The sequence below is a fragment of the Rhinoraja longicauda genome, unplaced genomic scaffold (genome assembly GCF_053455715.1).
Source record: "Rhinoraja longicauda isolate Sanriku21f unplaced genomic scaffold, sRhiLon1.1 Scf000096, whole genome shotgun sequence".
In the NCBI taxonomy this organism is placed as follows: Eukaryota; Metazoa; Chordata; class Chondrichthyes; order Rajiformes; family Arhynchobatidae; genus Rhinoraja; species Rhinoraja longicauda.
This window is the reverse complement of record NW_027601314.1, coordinates 105,014-121,845: the sequence shown is the minus strand read 5'-3', so window position 1 is coordinate 121,845 and position 16,832 is coordinate 105,014. Positions and strand designations below refer to the sequence as shown.

Here is a 16,832-nt window from a genome sequence, read left to right as displayed (position 1 = left end):
GAGCAGGGAGGTTCTGCTGCAGTTGTACAGGGCCTTGGTGACACTGCACCTGGAGTATTGTGTACAGTTGTGGTCTCCTAATCTGAGGAAAGACATTCTAGCCTTAGAGGGAGTACAGAGAAGGTTCACCAGATAGATCCCTGGGATGGCAGGACTTTCATATGAAGAAAGACTGGATAGACTAGGCTTATACTCACTGGAATTTAGAAGACTGAGGGGGGATCTTATTGAAACAAGAGGTTGGAAAGGCTAGATGCGGGAAGATTGTTCCCGATGTTGGGGAAGTCCAGAACCAGGGGTCACAGTTTAAGGATAAGGGGGAAGTCTTTTAGGAACGAGATGAGAAAACATTTCTTCACACAGAGAGTGGTGAGTCTTTGGAATTCTCTGCCACAGAAGGTAGTTGAGGCCAGTTCATTGGCTATATTTAAGAGGGAGTTAGATGTGGCCCTTGTGGCTAAAGGGATCAAGGGTTTTGGAGAGAAGGCAGGTACAGGTTACTGAGCTGGATGATCAGCCATGATCATATTGAATGGCGGTGCAGGCTCGAAGGGCCGAATGGCCTACTCCTGCACCTATTTTCTATGTTTCCCTTGCACCACGCCATGCTGACTATTCCTAATCTGTCCGTTCCTATCCAAATGTTGGGAAATTCTGACCAACAATCCCCTCTGAAGTCAAGGCTGATGCCTGGAGCTCCGTGTCTTGTCCTTGCTGGTTTTCTTTAATAGCAGTACATTAGGCGCCCCCCAGCCTTAAGGACTTCACCTGTGGCCAAAGATGATGCAAATACTGCTGCAAGGGCCTCCTCAATTTCCTCTCCAGCTTCCCACAAGGTCCGGTTCAACTCGTCCATGCCAACCAAAATGCCCCACCTAAGCCACTCTCGAATGTCAGTTGAGTTGAATAAAATAGGATTAGTGTGAATGATGGTCGGTGGGGACTGTTTTGTGCCATATTTCACTGACTATGATGATATTGGTGAGTTTATTAAGATGGCAGAGTAATCAAAAGTGAAATTTAATTCTCATGAGTGATATTATTCACATTGGGAAGAGCTAATATGGCTTTGGAATAAATAATGAATGGTAGTGCCCTCAGGAATATTGAGGACCAGAAACCAGAGGATCCTTGGTGTACAAAGTGGCAGAACAGGTGAGTAAGATAGTGAACATGGTGCACAGAATATACAGGGCACAATTGAGGCTATAGTCCAACATTATAAAATATGGATTAGGCTGCAGTAAGAATACTGACACACTATAGGAAGAATGTGATTGCACTGGAGATGATGCAGAGAAATTTCACCAGGGTGTTGCAAGGGAAGGATGAGCTGGGCTTGTTTTCCATGGAGTAGAGCTGTCTGATGAAGAAACTGACAAAGCTGCAAAAAAATAAGACATTTTCTTCCCCATAGCAGAGTTGTATAAAAGCCAAATGAATAGGTGAAGGTGAGGGATGTTGGATTAGAGGTAATCTGATGAATTGTTTTCACCCAGAGGGTGGTTATGTTTTGGAAAACACTGTCTGAGTGGACAGGTTGGTGGGATATCCTACAATATTTAAGTATCCAGTTTGCCACTTTAATCACCAAAGCACAGTAGACGGTCCAAATACTGAACAATGTGATTAGTAGCTATGTCACTGCCAGGCTTTTCCCTCCTGCCCTCTTGAAAAGACAGACAACATTTTTTGTCTTCCTGTTGTCTGGTACATTTGTGGTCAGCAAAGATTAAAAAATCTCAGTTAGAGCTAATGCAAACTCTTCAGTTCCGCTGCTCACAGCCTGTGATAAATTTCTTATGGCTCCGGAAGATTTTCACTATCAAGCTTTCTGAAAATATTAAATTCCTCTTTATTTATGGAGACTTGCAGTAGAATTTCACTTTCCCCATTGCATTCTCCCAACTCAAATCCTCTGACCTTTCCTGACGGGGCTTTGCATACCTTTTTTCTAATCCTGAAGTGCTGAGTGATCTTCTGACTCATAAATTAATGCATATTTGTCAGTAAGAAATGCAGCAATGAATTATGATAGGTAGACAAAATGCTGGAGTAACTCAGCAGGACAGGCAGCATCCTCTGGAGAGAAGGAATGGGTGACGTTTCGGGTCGAGACCCTTCTTCAGACCTGTCTTTGTAATGAATTATGATAGTCGCTCTTTATATTTATTGTTTTTGCAGGTTTGGAATGTACATCCCTTTCTTCCGTTTGAAATACAATGCAAAAAAGTCTAATCTCTCATCTGTGGCGAACATAGGCCCCAATGAAACAATAACAGCAGTTGAAAGAAGTAAAGATTATTTAACAGTTTTGAAGGAAACTTTAAAAAATCATACAAACCAGCTGCACAGCTTAAATTCTATGCCAACACATGCATGCTGCTTGTCTCCAGACTTGATAAGAAATGAAGTGGAACACCTGAAAATGGACTTCAACTGGCGCATGAAGGAAGTTCTGGTTAATGCAATGCTCAGTGCTTATTATATAGCATTTGTGCCTGTTTGGTTTATAAAAGTAAGTAATGCAGTTTCTAATGCATTGTGTATAATGTTTCAAGGCTCATTGTGCTTGCAAATAATGATTTACAAGTTTTCGTAAATAACAAAAGGAAATTGACGAATGTGTAACTTTAGGATCTTGACTTGCACATAGCTTATTTTATTTTGCAAATGAAACTACATTGTTATACACAAGTCAGGATGCTTTGCGATGGAAGCTGCAAGGTAATATAGCTGTTTTTTCTTGCTTTGATGAGTATTGGTAGTCAGCTGGGAGTGGTGTTGATGACATTTACAATTTTTAAAAACACTTGGACAGGTTCATGTATAGGAAAGCTTTAGCGGGGTATGGACCAGACACAAGTAAAGGGAGTTAGCTTAAGCATCTTGGTTGCCATGGACGAAAGTCAAGTCAAGTTTATTTGTCACATACACGATGTGCAGTGAAATGAAAGTGGCAATGCCTGCGGATTGTGCACAAAAAAAGAATTACAGTTACAGCATATAAATAAAGTTAATAAGTTACTATAGTGTAGACAAAAATTTAGTCTCCGGAGTTATAAAAGTTGACAGTCCTGATGGCCTGTGGGAAGAAACTCCGTCTCATCCTCTCCGTTTTCACAGCGTGACAGCTGAGGCGTTTGCCTGACCGTAGCATCTGGAACAGTCTGTTCCTGGGGTGGCAGGGATCCCTCATGATCTTGCTTGCTCTGGATCTGCACCTCCTGATGTATAGGTCCTGCAGGGGGACGAGTGTAGTTCCCATGGTGCGTTCTGCCGAAAGCACTACTCTCTGCAGAGCCATCCTGTCCTCGGCAGAGCTGTTCCCAAACCAGACTGTAATGTTGCCGGACAGGATGCTCTCTACAGCCCCAGAGTAGAAGCAATGAAGGATCCTCACTGAATTTCCTCAGCTGTCTAAGGTGCTAAAGGGGTGCTAAAGGCGCTGCTTTGCCTTACCCACCAGTGCGGCAATGTGCGTTGCCCATGTCAGATCCTCTGTGATGCGGACTCCCAAGTATTTAAAACTGCTCACCCTATCCACAGTAGACCCATTTATCTCCAGTGGCGTGTACGTTTAGCCCTTCTAAAGTCCACAATCAGCTCCTTCGTTTTAGTGACATTCAAGAGGAGGCTATTGTCCTGAAACCAGAGTGCCAGATCAGCCACCTCCCGGTAGGCCTTCTCATTGTTGTTGGAGATCCGGCCCACCACCACAGTGTCATCAGCAAACTTGATGATGGAGTTTGAGCTGAACCTGGCCTGTTTCTGTGCTGTATAACTATAAATTTATGTCGGGTGCAGCTTAATCTTTGCTTGTCTATTCCATTTGTGTAAACTGTCAACAAGTCTCTGAGAGTCAGGACTGAAAGTTTATTTTCTTTTGTTTCCTTGATAGATATTGAGGTTATTAAATTTGGAGATGAGCATCCATGCTTCAGTATTAGGCAATGTCAATTGCCAAAATTTGAATGCTAACCAAATTTTGCACCATGCTGGATTATATGGATTAATTATCTGATGAGTTGCACATTTTGAAATCATTCACATCTCCATTTACCACCTTGTTTTGGTGGCCAAATATAATTGAAGCTATCAAATGTGATTGGATTTAGGACTGGTGTTGAAAATTACACAGCACTGTTCATGACTCATTCTTGAGTGAGCCCATGACATCTAACAGCAGTGTAGCGAGACGGATAATTTTATTATGACAATTGTAGCCATCCGTTATGTTGGGTATGTTGGCATTGTGATTTTGCACATTGTAGTGGCTTGCTTGGCTAATTCTGTTATTTATGCTGTTTTGGTCTGGAATTACACATGGGTCAGACCAGATAGGGGCAGCAGGTTTGCTTTGCAGAAGGAGTTGTAAGTTGAATTTTATGCTTCACTGGTTTCATATTTACTATGTCTGAAGGAACTGCAGATGCTGGTTTAAACCGAAGATAGACACAAAAAGCTGGTGGATAGAGAGGGAATGCTGGGGTTACTTGAAGTTAATTAATATTCATACCACTGGGCTGTAAGCTGCCCAAGTGAAATATGAGATGCTGTTCCTCCAATTTGTGTTTAGCCTCACTCTGACAATGGAGGAGATCTAGAACAGGTAGGTCAGTGTGAGAATGGGAAGGAGAATTAAAGTGTTTAGCAACCGGGTGATCAGATGGGTCCCGGCACACTGAGCGAAGGTGTTCAGCGAAACGATTACCCAGTCTACGTTTGGTCTCCTGTCTTCATATTTACTATGTGTAGGAAGGAATTGCAGATGCTGGTTTAAACTGAAGATGGACACAAAAAGCTGGAGTAACTCAGCGGGACAGGCAGCATTTCTGGAGAGAAGGAATGGGTGACCTTTCGGGTCGAGACCCTTCTTCAGACTGGTTAGGGAACCATCTGCCGCTGAGTTACTCCAGCTTTTTGTCTCTTCATATTTACTTTTATTGATGGTCCATCCTTTTTTGAAATTTAATTATTTTATATTACCCATTTGTAATGGTGAGATTCAGAATTTTGGTTCTGGTTCATTGATCTTTGCCTCAAGATAATGATGAACAATTTAAGACACAGGAGAGCTTGTGGTTTATTGATTCTGTTCGAGTTCAAAAAGAGATTACCTCTTTTATTTTTCCCTCTATCTGAAATATTTTCACGAGAATAATTATGTTCTTCTCAGATCTGTGCACAGTATTCTAGTTGGTGTCTCTCTGGGTCTGCACACAATTTGGAGTATATCATCACAGAGCTTGAAAAAAAACATTTTTTTGTAACACAGATTCATAAATCTGTTTTGGTGTCCTCTGCAACGATGTTTTTGTTATACTTTTTAACATATAAACATTTCAGGATTTACAGCTGCATTGGAGGGCCAACAATTATATTTCTTAAAGTAATGAGGGGCTTGGAGGACAATAGACAACAGGTGCAGGAGTAGGCCATTCGGCCCTTCGAGCCAGCACCACCATTCAATGTGATCATGGCTGATCATTCTCAATCAGTACCCTGTTCCTGCCTTCTCCCCATACCCCCTGCGTATGGTGTTCCCATGTGCATGTTGCTGTTTTTTTTGCTTTCTGGGAAATGCTGTTTGGGTAATTAGGGGAAATAACTAGTGTACTTTGTAGATAGCGTACACTATGGTGACCTGACAGTTGGAAAGCATTGGTTTTAATTTATAGTTTCCTTTGACAAATTGCATGTCAGTACTTTAGCACAGCATCCTGTTTGAATTTTATTGGTTTCTGTGAGATCTCTACTCAATCCTCTATTCTTGGTGAATATAAGTCTAATTTACCAAGTTTCCTTACAATACGATAGAACTTTATTCATCCCCGGAGGGAAATTGGTCTGCCAACAGTCACAACACACAACAAGTTCCATGAAAACTTGAAATTAAAATTAAATTAAAGTGAAAAAAAAAGAAAAAGACAAGCGACTGTTGGCTGGTTGCTGTGTGCACAGCGCCTTAACCGGAACAAACAAACAAATGCAGGCTTATCCCCATGGCAGAGGATTCTGAAACTAAAGCCCCCCCCCAACCGGGTCCCCCTTTGTTCTCCCACCGTCCCTCACAACAGGAAACAGGATTCTTGCTATTGAGGGCGTGCAGCGTAGGTTCACTAGGTTAATTCCCGGAATGGCGGGACTGTCGTATGTTGAAAGGCTGGAGCAATTAGGCTTGTATAAACTGGAATTTAGAAGGATGAGGGGGGATCTTATTGAAACATAAGATAATTAGGGGATTGGACACATTAGAGGCAGGAAACATGTTCCCAATGTTGGGGGAGTCCAGAACAAGGGGCCACAGTTTAAGAATAAGGGGTAGGCCATTTAGAACGGAGATGAGGAAGAACTTTTTCAGTCAGAGAGTGGTGAAGGTGTGGAATTCTCTGCCTCAGAAGGCAGTGGAGGCCAGTTCGTTGGATGCTTTCAAGAGAGAGCTGGATAGAGCTCTTAAGGATAGCGGAGTGAGGAGGTATGGGGAGAAGGCAGGAACGGGGTACTGATTGAGAGTGATCAGCCATGATCGCATTGAATGGCGGTGCTGGCTCGAAGGGCTGAATGGCCTACTCCTGCACCTATTGTCTATTGAAACCAGGTCGCATCTTCCATTTTGCCAATCTGTTAATCTGACATTCTTTTGGAAAAACAAAGTGGATAATTTCATATTTAAACACATTAAACTGTATTTGTTTAACTTCTGTAAATATCAATTTTTGGGACGTCAGCAAACTTTGTTAATAACAGCTCCTGTGTTTGTGTCTAAGTCACTAATGCATGTAACACACAACAATGCTCCCAATTATATTTTGTGGCCCTCTTTCCTCTCAAATCTTTTTGTAGGTGCTCCCTGACCTGCCTCTTCACACACTATATAATAAATATATGCTTTGCTTTTTTTCTTTATCAAACCCTTGGTAACCCTAGACATCAAAGGACCCCTGGACTTCCTGTCCTTGCAGGGACATGTTTGCCCTGAACTATTACTGTTTAAAAAGACTCCTACTTCCCTTACCTGCAGGTATCTGCTCCCAGTTTGTTTTCCAATCTTCTTTAATGTTGAAATTGTCCTTTCCCCAATTTTGTCACAGTTTCTGAACACTTGTGGTCCATTTTTGTAACTACTTTGAAACTTTGAGTTTGGCACTGTGCCCAAAGTGCTTTACCACCGGCACAATCATTCGCCTGGCCTCTAGGATTGTGAATCACTGATGGAATAAAGGGGATTCATGATTACACATGAGATGGAAAAGGAGGGCTGAAAGGGGACATAAGATAGCTTTAGCAGAAAAGATCAGGGAGAATCTAAAGAGTGTTTTTATATAAAGGAAAAAAAGAGTAGCTCAGGAGACAAAGTGGACCTCTGTATGGTGCCAGAGAAGATGAGCAGCAGTATTTCTCCTGTTTTTTACAGTGGAGTAAGACACAAATATGACAACCTGGGAAAGTTAATGGGCAATTCTTGGGGATAGTCCACATTACAGTGGAGTAAGTGCTGGATATCTGAAAACATAGGAAGCTAGATAAATAGTTGAACCTGATCGGGTATATCCAATAATTCTCAGAAGCTAAAGAATAAATGTTGGGTGTTAAGGTACTGGAGGGGATTCTGAGGAATAAGATGCATGTGCATTTGGAAAGACATGGGTTGATCAAGGAGTTACTGGAGGGGATTCTGAGGAATAAGAAAACGGGTTGATCAAGGATTTACTGGAGGGGATTCTGAGGAATAAGAAGACATGGGTTGATCAAGGATTGTCAGTATGGCCTTATGCTTGGAGATCATGTCTCAAGAATTTGATTGAGTGTTTTGAAGAAGATGTATAAGGGCGGATGGAAGACATCGTTTATATGGACTTCAGGTTTTGATATGGTTCTGCATGTAAGGCTGCTTCGGAAAGCTAGATTCCAAGGAATTCAGGGAGAAATACCATAATTGGCCTGGAAGCAAAGAGTGGTGGTGGAAGCTTGTTTGGGATGGAGACCTGTGACTACTAGTGTGTCTTAGGGTTAGGTGTCGCAGATGTTTGTGCAGGGCCCATTGTTGTTTCTCACCCACAACGATTTGCATGCAAATGTGTAAGGCTATGTCAGGTTGGTAGATGATACAGGTGATATCACAGGTCATGAAGAATGTTATTAAGAATTGCAGTGGGTTCTTGATCAGTCCATCTTACAGGTGGGTAAGTAGATGGAGGAATGGGAAATAAAGTTTAATTCAGCTAAGTGTGCAATGTTATATTTTGCAGAGTCAGGCCAGGGTAGGGCCCTGGACATTGTTCTAGAACAGAGAGATCAAGAAGTATAACCGACGATAGACACAAAATGCTGGAGTAACTCAGCAGGACAGGCAGCATCTCTGGGTAGAAGGAAAGGGAATGGGACACATACATGGTTCCCTGAAAGTGATGTCACAAATGGGCATCATGTTGAAGGCTTTTGCAAGCTGTTCGTGAGCTACTCATGGCCTTGATGAGTAGTTCCTACTCATCAAGGCCATGAGTAGGGACATTGAGATGTTATGTTGCAGTTGTACAAGATGTTGGTGAGGTCGCACCAAAGAAATTCTGTTCAGTTTTGATAATCCTGCTACATGAAGTCTTGCTATTATAATACTATTATGATGTTGTAAGGACTCAAGTGCCTGAGCTATTGGGAGAGGTTGAGCAGGCTAGGACTTTATTCCTTGCAGCGTAGATGATTGATTGGTGATCTTACAGAAGTGTATAAAATCATGAGGGACACAGAGAGAGTGATACAGCTTTATCTACATATGGGGAATCAAGAATTGGAGGGCATAGGTTTCAGGTGAGAGGGGGAAGATTTCATAAAAACATTTTCACACAATGTTTTGTATATTGAACGAGTTGCCGGAGGAAGATATAACAACAACGTTTATTTGGATAGGTAAATGAATAGGAAAGGTTTGGAGTGATATGGATAAAATATTGGCCAATGGGGCTAGCTTAGAAGGGGCATCTTAGGCAGTGTGGATAGGTTGGGCTGAAGGGCCTGTATCTGTGTTGTGAGTCAATGATCTGTTTAAATGTCTTTTAAGCTTTGTAACTATTCCTGCTGTAATATTTTAAATGGACCTGAAGGGCATTTTTTGGCACAGATGGTAGTGCATGTATGGAATTAGCTGCCGGAGAAAGTGGTTAAGGCAGGTACGATAATAACGTTTATGAGATTTGGGCAGGTACATGGATAGGAAAGGATTAGAGGGACATGAGCCTAAAGCAGGCAGTTGGGACTCGCTTTGATGAGCATCTTGGTCGCCAAAGGCAAGTGGGGATCAAAGGGTCTGTTTCCAGGTTCTTCTAATCTATGGCTCCGGATTTTGATAGTGTGCACTTGGTGATGTTAATATGTAACGGGTGGAAGGGTGTGCTCTCTCTTGTTGGAAGTGAGCATTCCTAGACACTTCTCTGGCATGTATGTTTCTTGCCACTTATCAGCTCATGCCTGAGCATTTAAGTCATTTTGCACATTCACATGAACTGTTTAATCATTAAAGAGTTAAAATGGAAATTAACTTTTTGGATTTGAATATTGAGCCAACATCCTCAGTCCCAACCTTATAATAAAGGAAGGTGATTTGTGAAGATTGTTGGGCCAAGGAAACTACCTTGAGGAGCCTCTGCATTTGTAACTTGGAGTTGGGATGTTTGATCATCAGCAACCACAGACATCTTACTTTGAGTACGGTACGATTGCAAAGATTTGAGTATTTTCCCTTTTTAATGCTCCTTCCAGTTTGACAAGTCACTTTGATGCATACTTGGCCAATGGTGCCTTAACTTCAATGTTATTTGCTGTGCTTGTCTCTGGAATTTATTGCTTTCAGTCCATAATGGGACCAGGGCCATGATAAGGGTTGGAGCTGAGTGGTCTAGTTAATGACAAGTAAATACCATTTGACAACACTTGTCAACAACACATTTCATCTCTGTTGATTATTCAAAATAAATTGATTGATAAATAGTGGACTTTATTTACACGCCTGGGCAATTTTCCATATAGTCACTGTTGTGATTGTTATTGAGTCACACAGCATGGAAACCAGTCCACTGCCTAACTTGCTCATCCCAATCAAGATGCATCATCTACACTTGTGCTGTCTACCTGCATTTCGCCCATATCCCTCTAAACCTTTCCTATCTATGTAGCTGTCCAAATGTCTTTTGAATAGTTCTGAATAATTTGCCTGGAGTTGTAAGTTGTCCTGAAGCACAGATATTATTACAATATCTGGGATGTTGACTAATCCCTCTGTTTTTTAGAAATAAATCCAGTGCTCATCCATTTGTTTTATTTTGTGAAATGACATCCAGCTTCTTTAATGATGAGGATCTCGGGAAGAAGTCGAGATATATCATGTACTTCTTGCTTCTGGCTGAGTGCTGAATGTTTCAGAGTCGAGAGAAATTTGAGAAGTGCATTGACCTTGATGCCTATCTGCACGCATAGGCATTAGGCCCGTAACCCTCCATTGCCTTCCCATCCGTCCAAATGCTTCTGAAACTTTGTAATTGCCAGCTCATTCCAGATATTCATCATGCCCTGTGGAAAAACTTACCAGATCACCTTTACATTTATTTCCTCTCACCTTAAACCTGTGCGGTCTAGTTCTAGATTCCCCTGCCATGACAAAAGATTCTAAGTGCCTATCTCATCTATGGCTCTTATAATTTTATAAACCTCTAAGATCATCCCTCGGCTCTACGTTCTAGCCGGAATAAATTGAGCCTGTCCAATTTCCCCTTATAACTAATATCACCCATTCCAGGCATCATCCTCATGAATCTTTTCTGTTCACTACCCATTGTTACCACATCTTTCTCATAGTGTTATGGCTTGTGCAACTGCAACATGACGTTTCAACTTGCATTCAGTGCCCTGGCCTGTGGAGATGAGCATACCGAATTCCCCTTTCATTATCATATCCAGCTGTGTCACCATTTTCAGAGAGCTTTAGACTTGCATCCAAAGGCCTCTGTCTCAACATATTTGATCTTCCAAAATATATAGCATCACACTGGCATGGAATAAATTCCTACTGTTTTGCCCAACTTTCCAGATGATCTTTTTCCGTTTTAGACAATTGCCTTTGTTATCTTTAGCTCCACCAACTTTCTTGTCTTGTCTTGTAAGAGGCAACCGTGACTGACAAGGGAAGTTAGAGATGGAATAAAACTAAAAGAAAAGATGTATAACATAGCAAAGAGTAGCAGGAAGCGAGAGGATTGGGCAACTTTCAAAGGAAAACAGAAGATAGCCAAAAGGGCAATACGGGCTGGAAAGCTGAGGTACGTAGCGAAGCTGAGGTACGTAGCGAAGCTGAGGTACGTAGCGAAGCTGAGGTACGTAGCGAAGCTGAGGTACGTAGCGAAGCTGAGGTACGTAGCGAAGCTGAGGTACGTAGCGAAGCTGAGGTACGTAGCGAAGCTGAGGTACGTAGCGAAGCTGAGGTACGTAGCGAAGCTGAGGTACGTAGCGAAGCTGAGGTACGTAGCGAAGCTGAGGTACGTAGCGAAGCTGAGGTACGTAGCGAAGCTGAGGTACGTAGCGAAGCTGAGGTACGTAGCGAAGCTGAGGTACGTAGCGAAGCTGAGGTACGTAGCGAAGCTGAGGTACGTAGCGAAGCTGAGGTACGTAGCGAAGCTGAGGTACGTAGCGAAGCTGAGGTACGTAGCGAAGCTGAGGTACGTAGCGAAGCTGAGGTACGTAGCGAAGCTGACCACGAATATAAAGGACAGTAAAAGCTTCTTTAGGTATATTAAGAGAAAAAGATTAGTAAAGACAAATGTGGGTCCCTTGAAGGTAGAAACGGGTGAAATTATTATGGGTAACAAGGAAATGGTGGAAGAGATGAACAGTTACTTTCAGAAGAATGAGAGGCGATCTTATTGAAACGTATAAGATCGTGAGGGGCCTTGATCGGGTGGATGCGCTAAAGATGTTTCCGATGATCGGGGAGACTAGAACTAGGGGGCATAGTCTTAGAATAAGAGGGGGCTCTTTTAAAACTGAGATGAGGAGAAACTTCTTCACTCAGAGGGTGGTTAGTCTGTGGAATTCGCTGCCTCAGGGAGCTGTGGATGCAGGAACGTTAAATAAATTTAAAACAGAAATAGATTGTTTTTTAATAGACAAGGGAATTAGGGGTTATGGGGAGTGGGCAGGGAAGTGGACATGAGCTATGGTTAGTATAGTAAGACCTGAGTAATCTCCTGGACAAGTTTCGATCGCCTAGCTTGGGGTCGGAGAGAAATTTCCCGGATTTCTTTCCCAAATTGGCCTGGGTTTTAATCCGTTTTTTTGCCTCTCCCAGGAGATCACACGGTTCTTTTGAGTGGGAAGAAGGGCGATAGTGGGAAGGGGGTTGGGGTAGGATCAGCCATGATCGTATTGAATGGCGGAGCGGGCTCGAGGGGCCGGTTGGCCTACTCCTGCTCCTATTTTCTTGTGTTCTTGATCTGTCTTCACTAAGGAAGACACAAACAATCTCCCAGATGTAGTAGAGGACAGGATCTAGGGGGATAGAGGAACTGAAAGAAATTTGCATCAGGCGAGAAATAGTATTGGGTGGACTGATGGGACTGAAGGCTGATAAATCCCTAGGGCCTGATGGACTGCATCCCAGGGTACTCAAGGAGGTGTCTCTAGAAATCGTGGGCACATTGCTGATCATTTTCCAATGTTCAATAGATTCAGGATCAGTTCCTGTGGATTGGAGGGTAGCTAATGTTATCCCACTTTTCAAGAAAGGAGCGAGAGAGAAAACGGGGAACTATACACCAGTTAGCCTGACATCGGTGGTGGGGAAGATGCTGGAGTCAATTATTAAAGAGGTAATAACGGTGCATTTGGATAGCAGTAAAGGGATTGGTCCAAGTCAGCATGGATTTATGAAGGGGGAATCCTGCTTGACTAATCTGTAGTTTTTTGAGGATGTGTCAAGTAAAATGGATGAAGGGGACCCAGTGGATGTAGTGTATCTAGACTTTCAGAAAGCCTTTGATATGGTCCCACATGGGAGGTTGGTGAGCAAAATTTGAGCACATGGTATTGGGGGTAGGATATTGACATGGATAGAGAATTGGTTGGCAGACAGGAAGCAAAGTGTAGGAATAAACAGGTCCTTTTCAGAATGGCAGGCAGTGTTGAGTCGTACGCCGTAAGGCTCAGTGCTGAGGCCGCAACTATTTACAATATTTATGATTTGGATGATGAAATTAGAAGTAACACTAGCAAATTTGCAGATGACAAAGCTGGGTGGCGGTGTGAACTGCGAAGAGGATGTTAGGAGGTTGCAGGGTGACTTGGACAGGTTGAGTGAGTGGGCAGATGCATGTCAGATGCAGTATAATGTAGATAAATGTGAGGTTATCCACTTTGGCGGCAATAACGAGGCAGATTATTATCTCAGTGGTGTCAGATTAGGTAAAGGGGAAGTGCAACGAGACCTTGGTGTCCTTGTACACCAGTCACTAAAAGTAAGCGTGCAGGTACAGCAGTTAGTGAAGGAAGCTAATGGCATGTTGGCCTTCATAACGAGAGGATTTGAGTATAGGAGCAAGGAGGTCCTGCAGTTGTATAGGGCCCTGGTGGGACCACATCTGGAGTATTGTGTGCAGTTTTGGTCTCCTAATTTGTGGAAGGAGGTCCTTGCTATTGAGGCAGTGCAGCGTAGGTTCACGAGGTTAATCCCTGGGATGGAGGGACTGTCATACGAGGAAAAACTGGGCTTATATTCACGAGTTTAGAAGGATGAGAGGGGATCTTATAGAGACGTATAAAATTATAAATGGACTGGACCATCTGGATGCAGGAAAAATGTTCCCAATGTTGGGGGAGTCTAGAACCAGGGGCACAGTCTAAGAATAAAGAGGAAGCAATTTGAAACTGAGGTGAGAAACCTTTTCACCCAGAGAGTTAGTTGTGAATTTGTGGAATTCTCTGCCACACAAGGCAATAGAGACCAATTCACTGGATGAATTTGAAAGAGTTTGATAGAGCTCCTGTGGCTAGTGGAATCAAGGGATATGGGGAGAAGGCAGGCACAGGTTACTGATTGTGGATGATCAGCCATGATCACAATGAATGGCGGTGCTGGCTCAAAGGGCCAAATGGTCTCCTCCTGCACCTATTTTCTATGACTTACAAATCAAATCCCTTTCATTCTCGTCCAAGTCAGTAAACAACAAAATACCAGCACCAATTAACTGCAGTGCACCACTTGTTATAGACTTTGAGTTGGAAGAAAAACCCAGCCCATTTCAGATCTTATTTGCCCACAAGTATCAGATCGCCTGTTTATTAACTTTTTGAATCATGTGGGCCTTGTCAAAAGCAGTACGAAGTCAGGTGTAAGTTCGTGCCATCTTGTTGGTTGCTTGGACACACCCCATGAAAATTTATGGGATTTGCTTGAAACCAATATTTAATTATTTCCATCTCTAAATAGTTAGTGCAAATAAATCATGTTCCTCTGTGGGTTTATCCACCAATGGATAATATGTGTAAACTGAAAAAGGAAAACCTGTAAATAAAGGTAGAGAATAAGGACTTTGGCTTGTGAATTGTCCACTAGCTTAATCATCTTTGATTTCAGCATTTAAAAAAATCAATTTCTGTGTAATTGATATGTGCATACAAATTCTCAAATTTTTTTTTTTCATCCCAAGAAAATAATATGTATTCAGTAATATGTTAATATATTTATGTTTTTACAGAGTACTCAATATTATGACAAGAGGTGGTCGTGTGAGCTTTTTATCTTGGTTTGGGTCAGCACCTGTGTAATACTCACAAGGCACCTCTTACCACCACGCTATTGTGACCTGCTGCATAAGGCAGCATCACATCTGGGTTGTTGGCAGAAAGTAGATCCTACACTCTGTTCCAATGTACTTCAGCACCCGTAAGTAACTTTTAAAATCTCAAGCACTACATTCCTTGCTTTTACCAAATTTTTGGTTGAAGTATTGATGAGGTTCGTACCTTTTTGTCTTTTATTCAGATTTGTATTGTTTATCTGAGTATGTAGTGTCATGCTAAAACCATTAACACATTACCGTCCAGTCTACTTTAAACAGAGTTAAAGATTATTTCCAAACAAAATGACTGTGTTCTTGTAATGTAGAATAAAAATTATTTTAAAAATCGTTATGAATGTATCCTTTGAAATTTCAGCAAAGTTCATACGTTCTAGGAGCAGAATAAGGCCATTCGGCCTATCAGGTCTACTCTGTTAATCAATCATGGCTGATCTATTTTTTCCCCTCAACCCCAAAAAAAGTTGTATTGCATGAAATTTGGAGGAATGCATTGAGGAATTAAGACCACCTTGCAGTTCAGGAATTGAATATTTTTGGGCAGAGTTCCTAGATTACTGGCGTATATTTTATTTATATATATATATATATAATATGGCTTTAAGTTTGGAATAGTGACTAATAGAAGCTGGTTATTTTTTACTTTGAATATATATTGATTGCTTTTATTTGTTCCATACTTCTAGCTGGTCAGAAGAGTATATGTGGCCACAGGGAGTATTAGTAAAACATAATAAGAATGTATACAAAGCTATGGGAAATTACAACGTGGCAATTCCTTCCGACGTTTCACACTTCAGATTTTATGTAAGTATGGCTTAGCATCTTAAGAGAATTTTCTATTTTTATTATAACAACTATATTTGTAATCATTTGATTTTAAGAATTCCCTACTTTGTATTTATTTTAAATGTGAAATGTTCTTTGTCACAAAGCACAGAATCAGGCCCTTTGGCCCAACTTATCCAGGCTGACGCAGTTGCCTAACCAAACTTGTCCCTTTTACCTGCACCTGGCCCACATTCCTCCAAGCCTTTCCTATCCATGTACCAGTCCAACTATCTGTAAAATGTTGTTCCAGCTTCTATGACATTCTATCCTGTAATCAATACAATACCAATGAAGGCAAGTGACCAATAGCCTTTTTCACAACCCTATTTGCCTTTGATGCCAACTTCATGGAATTGTGTGCCTGCAGCCCTTGGTCTTTGGTTTACAACACTTCTTTGGGTCCTATACATAAGTCCTATCCTGGTTAACTGTGCCAAAATACAGCAGTTTATTTATCTGATTTAAATTAAATTACAAGAAGTCATGGTCATACAGTACGGAAACTTGCCCATGGTGACCAAACTGCTAACACTCCACTAGTCAACCTGCCTAAATTTGGCCCACAACACTCCATGTCCTTTCCTGTCCATGTACCTGACCAAATGTCTTTTAAATGTTCTTGTAGTGAATGAATGAGTTTATTGGCCAAGTATATGCTATGCATATACAAGGAATGTGCCTTGGTGCTCCGCTCACAAATGACAACACAAACACAGTTAACAATTAAGAATAAAGCATAAACACATCAAAATAATAAGGATACAACATTACGGTAAACATGTGGGTGAAAAATAAACCAGAGCAAAAAATAAACTACAGACTTTGGTTATTAAGTAGAACCAGCTATCAAGACAGATGTGTATAGCAATTCATTCTTCCCTCGCACAATTAAAGCGTGGAATAGTCTTCACCCTACTATAGTTACTCAACCAGACGCAACTAAACTTAAGGCAGCTCTTCTCCAAGAAGCCCTTCTTGCTAAGTCCATACTCCGCCACCTCCAGTTTAAATTCCATTTAGAATATTTTGGAGGACCAAGAACCAAGACTGAGGTAAAACCACATCCAACTGATGGAGCATGGAAATTGGCCATTAGGTCCACCATATCCACACCAACCAGTGGTCACCCGCCACATCCAGAGTTGGCCCATGGCCTTC

The 16,832-nt window shown here is 41.8% G+C and overlaps 1 protein-coding gene across 5 annotated transcripts in view; it reads left to right on the top strand.

Annotated features, from left to right (window-relative positions):
- Window positions 1–16,832, top strand: part of LOC144589987 (transmembrane protein 39B-like) — a 56,435-nt gene that overhangs the window by 26,315 nt on the left and 13,288 nt on the right. For all 5 annotated transcript variants that reach the window (XM_078394907.1, XM_078394905.1, XM_078394904.1 and 2 more), the window contains 3 exons: window positions 2,185–2,518; window positions 14,742–14,929; window positions 15,530–15,650. In XM_078394907.1, the coding sequence (XP_078251033.1) occupies window positions 2,185–2,518; window positions 14,742–14,929; window positions 15,530–15,650 (643 nt within the window). The remainder of the gene's footprint in view (window positions 1–2,184; window positions 2,519–14,741; window positions 14,930–15,529; window positions 15,651–16,832) is intronic.